At 39.6% G+C, this 8,494-nt stretch overlaps 1 protein-coding gene across 1 annotated transcript; it reads right to left on the bottom strand.

Annotated features, from left to right (window-relative positions):
• Positions 1-484: 484 nt before the first annotated feature.
• Positions 485-2,387, bottom strand: LOC121390228. Its single transcript, XM_041522003.1, has 2 exons — positions 2,034-2,387; positions 485-1,314 (listed from the first exon to the last, which is right to left on the bottom strand). The coding sequence occupies exons 1-2, from the start codon at positions 2,370-2,372 to the stop codon at positions 1,093-1,095; spliced, it is 561 nt and encodes a 186-aa protein (XP_041377937.1). The 5' UTR covers positions 2,373-2,387; the 3' UTR covers positions 485-1,092.
• Positions 2,388-8,494: the final 6,107 nt, after the last annotated feature.

Below are 8,494 nucleotides of genomic sequence, written 5' to 3'. Positions count from 1 at the left end.
TGGATCAGTTTACAAATTAATACTTTGATCTAAAGGTTTTAGGTAGTACAATACCAAATAACTTCCGGCTGGGTCAAAGTTGGAGGTGCACCGAACTTTTGATAGAGAAGTGAACACGACAAGTCCTGTGATTGGTTATAAATGTGAGTGTGTTGGTTGTAAAAAATAATAGTTTCATCTGGGTAAAATAAATGTGCAATTTTATTTCATCTAGTACCAATGTGTCAAGTAGCCTTGTGCTTGAAACATGTATGGGGTACCTGTAAAAAAAAGTACTCAAATTTTGTGCGAAACTAGGGTAGTCATAGACGCTACCCGTTATCTCAGAAACGAGCAGCTTGACCCCCATTTTTTTCTGATTCACTTTAAGTGTAAGGGGTGGTAGTATTTATATCCGTGGCGTTTATGTCGGTTGATACGTTGCAGGTAGGAGTTTTAGCCGTATATGTTACTATTGTCGTCTATGGGATTTGATTTGGTAGTGTACACCCTTTAATGCCATTATACTGTCCTGTATTTTTATTGCTTATTTTTACATGTACATGAATGTTGAAAAAAAACAAAAAACCTTTGATATGGTGAGATTAAATTTCTATTGCAATTTCATCTATTAAGACTATTGCAATGTTTTAATGAAATTAGTATAACTTTTTCAAAGGTTGCTGACCCAGACATTTTTCATTTAAAAGATTCCTGCAATGTAAGGCCTCAAATATTTCTTGTAAAATACTTCCAGTTTGGAAAGCATCGACTCTAGAAATAGGTCTTTGTCCAGGCAGATTGGTACAACCAGCAGGTCTTGATGTGTATACACCACAAAATAGCATAGATCTGTTTGAGATAAATACATCTGCCCTTGAACCTGACTGAAATAGTTGCTGGTTTTCTTCAATGTTATGGCACCGTCCAATGTATACTCCAAAAAGGGCATGATGGTAGAATTTCTCCCTGTATATGGACATTTAACCTCTACAATAGATGTACTACCCACAATGCCATCAGGTGAAGCACCTAGAAAGGGAAGGTTTGGTATCACATACAGCCCACATTTGTTGACATTTACACCATTGAATGACTCAAAGTTTTTTATCGCTACAGATTCATATTGTTTGTCATGTATAATTGGTGGTGTCGACAAGGAAGTAGGTAAAACAATGGATTCACAAAGTTTTTGTCTATTCCTCCTCTCTGTAGCATTGCAGATTTCACCAAATCGAGATGCAGTGATTCTCCATTTTCTTTCACTGTGCCAAAGTCGACACTGTGCCTTCCTCTGGTATTGATTTCCAAAATGCGAGCGAATTCCTCAGTGACCTGTAAATAGAATAAATCTGTATTAATGTTTATTTATGTCAGGTGTATTGCTAATTTAGATATAAATAGGTGTACACATGTACAAATTAAAAAATATGTCAATGTTTTATTATTTGTAGATAATGTCAGGTGTATTTGTGTTTTCCTTAGAAATTTGGCAAGGCATGATAGACAAAACATTTTGGGGGCATTTTCACCATTTTCAGGGCACATTTTTTTGCATTAAAGACAACAACAAAAATTGAAATAAACATAAATGTTTTTGCTTTAATAAATGAATGGCAAAATATATAACAGATCTTTTTATTAATTAATAATAAAAAAATCTGAGTGTTTCATCAAGGCAATTTTAGAATTAATTATTGAAAAAGGCTTGTTTAATCTCAGGGCAGCATGGTGCTAGACTATTGAGGCATCGTGCTGCACCATGCTAAAACAAGCTAGGGAAAACACTATGTATGTCTTGTATCAAAAGGTACATGGTGGGATAACGGGTACGGATGTTTACCTTTTTTAATAGCTCGTTTGATTTTTGTTGCTTGACCTGATGTCAAATTATTTTCAAACGAAGAAATTTAAAGAATATGATGAATCACAGACAAGTCGTTGGATCATCTAAACAACTAATTAAAATAATAAAAGAAATTTCAATAATTGATACATTGTTATATTTACTGCTGTTGAGAGTATCATTTCAAATTAGTATATGACTAACTTACATGCAAAGATTTATCGACCCAGTATTCAGTGAGTGGCAGTGCAAGATAGTGATGGTCATTTGCAGCCGTCAGTATGTCAGCTTTCTCATACAGATACTTCATCGTAAGGTCTTGGTTTGTGTTTGAACAGTAATTGATGATAAAACTGCGGGCACGGTCCTCGAAACCTGGTTGATCTCTAAACTCCACAGGTCTTGGATCAGACATCGGTAGTTTTCTCTTGCTTGGAAGATTTTCAGATTTCACTGGTGAACCTAATAAAGTAAACAACAAATTATATATGTAGGGAGGGGTGTGTATGTGCATAGCACGTACATATACTAATGTAGGTTTGATCATTATCAAAACAATAATATTATACCCACCATTTTAAAAAAGGAAATAGAAGATTTGTTTTTAATGACAAATGAGTCAGACGTGTGGTAAAGGATCACAAAGTTGCAGAACTGCAATCGAATTCGCCCTGATAACAACTTACGGAAATTACCGATGTGAAATCTTTTCATATCACTGAAATTGGGCGCTATTTTGAAATTGTCGAACTCGACACGTCCCCCCCCCCCCCCCCAACCACCACCACCACCACCACCATAATTAAAAAAAAAAAATTGGCGGATTGATCACAGGGAGGAGTCCTATTTTTTCCGGGGTTATAATTTTTACGGTCCCGTCAGAGAAATTCACGGGGTCGGAGCGGGCCCCAGGGGAAACACCGAGTAATATGGAAGAAATGTTTAATAAAATAAAAACAAAGTTTACCATCATATAAATGTGATGGTTTGTGAAAAGTCTGCAAGTTTTCGGTGCATGTTTTGTTCACAGTTGGGGTGTCAGAGCCAGCAACAAATTATCCCAGCATCAGCAGCACACAGGCGATGTGTTTGCATGTGCCGTGTGGTCCTTTAACTGCCGGACATTCACAGTCCGAGTTCATCACTTCACCATTCTGGGAATGTAATCGCAACTTGAAGTTGTAAGACACCTGAGAAATGAAGAATATGTGGTGTTTATCAGTTATAAAATTATATTCAAAAGAGTTAACAATGCTCTCACACACATTGTGTTGAGCAATCACTCCCTTGAGACTACTTCAATAATTTTAGTTCCCCTTAAAAATGTCTTTAGATAGTACTGAAAAGGAATCACTTATTGAATATTATCAATGCTCAGTAAACATGGAAAATATGTAATATCTTCACAACTCCCTGTTGACTGTGGTTGCATTCAATTCCACTGTGCCATACCCAAAAATTTCTTTCTGGCAGAAACACTGCCCAAACAACAAACGGATATTGAAGAACGGCAGTTGGTCTGGTTACATTATGTTAATCTAAGCATGGAAATTAATAAAAAAGGAAAGGATTACTGAACATTTAATTTGTTATAAACTATATGTAAAAATTATCAATGCACATTCTTTAAATCAATTCTCATTAGATAAAATATATGGTAGTTAATGCTGAAAAAAAAAGTATTAATTTTTTTATGGACACCCCCCACGGATCCAAATAAAATCTTACGTGTGTGTGTGTGTGTGTGTGTGTGTGTGTGTATATACTATTTCCACCTAACCAGCCCTTTTTTCTAAGTAAGAGTCGGTTTACGCGCAGAAACTCATTTTTTTATGACCTTATAAAAAAGGGGTTTATTTAAACATAATAACCTTTTTCTTCATAGCTGCCCTCACAATGCCAGTGAAATAAACATCTTCCTCAGCCAAAAGAATGCTGCAGGCATCTATTCGCTGGGACTCGAATAGCAACTTCCCCTTTCCCAGAGCTTTGAAATCAGATGTACACCTTTTATCCAGTGCCGCTCTGTGATTGAGATACACCTCGATCTGTCCTGATAATTTAGGAATTACATCTCTGTGGTCAGGTAGTAGCTGTCGAAAAGCGGAAGATGGCCAATCTGGAAAAACTGGCTCTGGCAATACGATTAAATCGTTCCTAAAATTCTTATTTCTATCATATGCCTCCAACCTGAAACAAATTACACAATCATAAATTAAAAGCATGCTAAATATATTGCGCACATAAATTTTGCAAGGATAGAAAATTATTATTTTTTAAAAATTATTTAACCATAAACTTACTAAATACAGTAATGTGACAGTACTGGGAATTTAAACTAATTTAGTCCTTTTACCTGTAAATAATTTGTTGGTAAACAATTTAGTTTTTATATATATAAGGATAAAAGGAAAGATGAATCAGGATAACTCCGGAATATGAGTGAGTATGCTAAACAACACCCCACCGCCTCTCCCCCACCCCGAAAAAATCCTGCTGCCTTTAGTCTGTTATCATTGCCCGCACTAAAAAATTCTAGGACCATCCATGCTAAGTAAATAAAAATTAGCTTTAATCCCATAGGCATGAAATATACACCAGAAATACAAGTACATTTATTGTTGTCATCATACAGAATGAATCATTTAAAACGAATGGTGACCTACAAACTTAGAAGGAAGGTGACGAAAACAAGATACTGACGTAATCGTATTACATGGCGATATGAATATAGTACAAATCGGAGGTAAGGGTTCGACATGATCACTGCCGAATTCTTACTGTGTACAGGAACAGACTATAATACAGTATAAATACTGCTGTGACCGTTACTAGAGATTAACTGTACCATATTTCATAAACTAATTATCTAAAATAATTGTGCATAGTGATACCGATAATAATATTTTTTCGTCAACTCACCGGTGTACTAAATCTTCTTTTCTACCCTTCACCGTTGCACCTCTCTGACTGAGCTCATTTTTCAATCTCAGTACGGTCCATTTTCCGTAATCCGACATTGTGCTGACCGATAATTATAACTTGTTATAATTTTAAAATCAATAAAAGAACGAACGATTTTCACATCTCATACTAACCATGCGGGGAAACAGCGAAACAGGAAGAAGGCTAGGACTGATGGTATATGCGCGCCATCTGGCGAGAGAGCGACCGGTTAGCCCTATTGTTGTAAAGCATGAGTTATGACATCACGGCGTATGTAGAAATCGTCTAGCCCTCGGGTCAGACAGATGTATCTAGCCCTAGGGTCAGATAGATTTTTCTAGCACTGTGCAAAAGCTGGATAACCCTGTCCAGTAGGCAAGAAAAGGCAATTCCAACCCGAGGGACAAAAACATTTTTTCCCGAGTGTGTTTCGGCGGTGTCCTGGTGGTGGTAGCCGACTGTGCTTCCGCATTCCTCTTTCCAACAGCATCTTGACGGGCCTGCGACTCGGGGGCCAGCTGTAAAGTCGGTGACCGCTCCAGAGTCGCTAATGTAGACCAAGGTGCGGGTGTCCCAATCTAATTAAAATTAGCTCCACTATTACACGTGGATCTAAAGACAGCCAGTTGGAGCTCATGTCCACCAATCAAAACCTTACTTGCAGAATCCTGCCAGTGATTTAAAACTAACAACACTGCGTAGTCCCCAATGTCCAGGTAACATTTCGTCTGTAAATAATAATTTATGGGTATGGGTAACTATATTTACGTGCCCCTATCCACGAAGGTTCAGGCACGCCCACTGCGGAATTAGCCTCTGACTTCGCCAGTGACTGACTCCGGAGCAGGGGGGGGGGGGGGGGGGGGGGGGGGTAAGTTTGAAGTGGGCGGAATTTGGAAAAAAGCCATTTAGTTAGCGCGGACCGACTAGCAGACACTTCATAAACAAGAAGTAACACCGAGTGGGAGCCGTGTTCTGATTGGCTGAATTTCGATTCCTCGGTGAAGCCTGTTTTTTACCTAAGTCTACAAAGAGTACTGCATACCGATACATGTCTGGACTCTAGAATTTTAGCCAAAAATAGTTAAGACTGCTCGGCCGAAAAGTTTTAAGGTGATTTTGAGCAATTGAACGGGCGCCAAAATAAAATGCGTTAGACTACTTATAAAAAAATAAACATAAGAATTTAGAACTGCTTCCAAAACGTTTAAAGTCTAACTAGCCCAATAAAAAAGGTTAGTACTCACGGAGGAAAAGGTTGGTAGGAGATTGGTGGGAGATTGGTAACTACGGCGAGGAGAGCCAAACTCTGGAATCGTAGTTGGGCAGGAACTGATGGAACTCTGGTGTGCCTAGGACTTTGGCAGCCTTAGGGTACTGATCACCTCCGAAGATCTTCTTCAGGATGCGATGGATTGAGACGTTATCCATCTGGGCGATCAGCAGAGCCTGGTTGTAGAGTTGTCCCTTGCGGTGTGTCACTAACAAACAGCTGATTCCGTCGTTTAGGCTGACGATATGGTTTTCGTACTCTCCCTCGCCGTTAGGGATCTTCCTAAATCCATGTTCGGAAGGGAGGCAGAGAAAGTCTTCAGGCCGAGTGATATCCATCCTGTAGCACTTGCCATATCGTTTGTTCAGGTGGCCGTGGAGCGTCCAGGCTTGAGTGCCTTCCACTGGTTCCGCCCCTTTGGGGGGCGGCGGCGGTTGTTGGGGAGGGTCCCTGCTGGTGGTGGTCGCAGTCGTCTCGGCCTTCCTCTTTCCAACGGCGGGTAGGGCCGAACTCCGGTCGTGCCCCTCCTTGGTAGCACGGTTAAATTCCGGAGTTGAAGTAGAGTGACGAATAGGGTGCCTGGTCGCCAACTCCGGGAACATGGGTTCGAACGGAGTTGGCGGTGGCGTAGTCGGCCGTGTGGTTTCTGTCGGGAGCTTGTCCAACTTCTTCCTCTCGGTCGTAGGCTGGGCTGTGGGCGGTTTCACAGAAGGAGCCGCCACCAGCGGTTTAGCCGCTGGCTTTGGCCCCCCCTGTTCCTTCCCTGGCGCGCTTTTCCTCTTCCTATATCTTCCTCTCTTCGGAGATGGTGGGTTCCCGTACACCAAGGTCACGGAGGCCCGTGACCCGGTGTACGATACCCGGTATTCCAACAGCATTCCGTATGACTTGAGCAATCCCCCCAGGTGGGGGGGGCAGATCGAGAGAGCAAGGGCTGACGTCCGTCTTCATCGAAAGTAAATACTGAATCGCGTATAATAATTTAAATATTGACCAATCACACTTCGCCTTTTATAACGTTATTTGGGAGCATACAAATTCTAAAAATATCGGGCGAGTCTATTTTAGTGGCCGCAGTACAGCGAACCATACCAATACGTTCGGGGTGGGTTATCAGTCTTCAATTTTACATTACAAATTATTTATTTTATAAAATAAAACATGTTTTAAGGCATTCGTAATTCACACGAAACATGTCGTATACCCCCAGGATAATTCGGAATGTTTTCAAATTATTTTTAAATCACTGGCAGGATTCTGCAAATAAGGTTTTGATTGGTGGACATGAGCTCCAACTGGCTGTCTTTAGATCCACATGTAATAGTGGAGCTAATTTTAATTAGATTGCGGGTGTCCATGGGTGAGAGCCGAAGTCTCCACAGGGCCTGGCTTCCCACGGCGCAGAATACCATACAGGAGTCGGTCGGGCAGGTGCCTCTTCCTCCCTCTTGATGGTCTTCTCAGGTACGGCATTGGGCGGCGTAGCAGACGAAGCCGCTGACGGCGGTTTAGCCACCGGTGTTGCCCCCCCCCCCCCCCCCCGTGCCGCCCCTGGTCATCAGTACTCCCTTGCTTTAGTGAAATGTACATAGATTGTATTACAGAGTAAAATAAAGATAAACTAAACAGACACTCGACCACAAACATTAAAATAAATATATAATTACCAACTTTGACTTGTGACACAGTGATAACTTTATTTCAACATTAAAGGGACATTCCTGAGTTTGCTGCAATTTTTAAGATGTTATCGACAAACAGAGACTTTTTAACGATTGTAATTACATATTAAATATATATTTTTTTGCATAAAATATTACTGGGTGTATATTAAACGTGTTTCTGATAGTTCTAATATTTGTATTAGCTTAAATTTTCTTTTATTTCTTTTATTTCCAGTTTGGGCTTCTTACAAATATTAAGACAACCAGAAACACATTGAATATACAGACACTGATATTCTAAACAATAAAATATATTTATCATGTAAGTTTAATCGTAGAAATGTTTTATTAGTCGGAAACATTTTACAATGCAGCAAACTCAGGAATGTCCCTTTAAGAGTCCTAATTTTCTGGGACAGTATACAAAAACCAAAAAAACACCCCAAAAAACCGGAACCCAAAAAACCAACAAAAAAACCTATTGGACAATTTGACGCTTACAAACCAATGACTTTGTCGGTACTAAATATGACGTCATTACGATTTGACAAACCCAAAATGACGTCATGTAGTTTAAAGAGTTTGCTTTTACGGGTCTCTGTTTTTGGTGTTAAATTAATAAGAAAATGTCATTTTAATGCAATTCATTATAAGAGTTTGAAGCAGAATAAAGAGAACTTGTGTGTTTTTTTTAATTATCTATGAACGTGATTAAATTACAACGTTATAGTAATTCTCAAAACAGTGCATATTTAGTGATTTACATCATTTCTATACAGGTTGGCC

The sequence above is a fragment of the Gigantopelta aegis genome, chromosome 3 (assembly GCF_016097555.1).
Source record: "Gigantopelta aegis isolate Gae_Host chromosome 3, Gae_host_genome, whole genome shotgun sequence".
NCBI lineage: Eukaryota > Metazoa > Mollusca > Gastropoda > Neomphalida > Peltospiridae > Gigantopelta > Gigantopelta aegis.
Note: the sequence above shows the minus strand (reverse complement) of the source record. Positions and strands in the feature narration are given on the sequence as shown.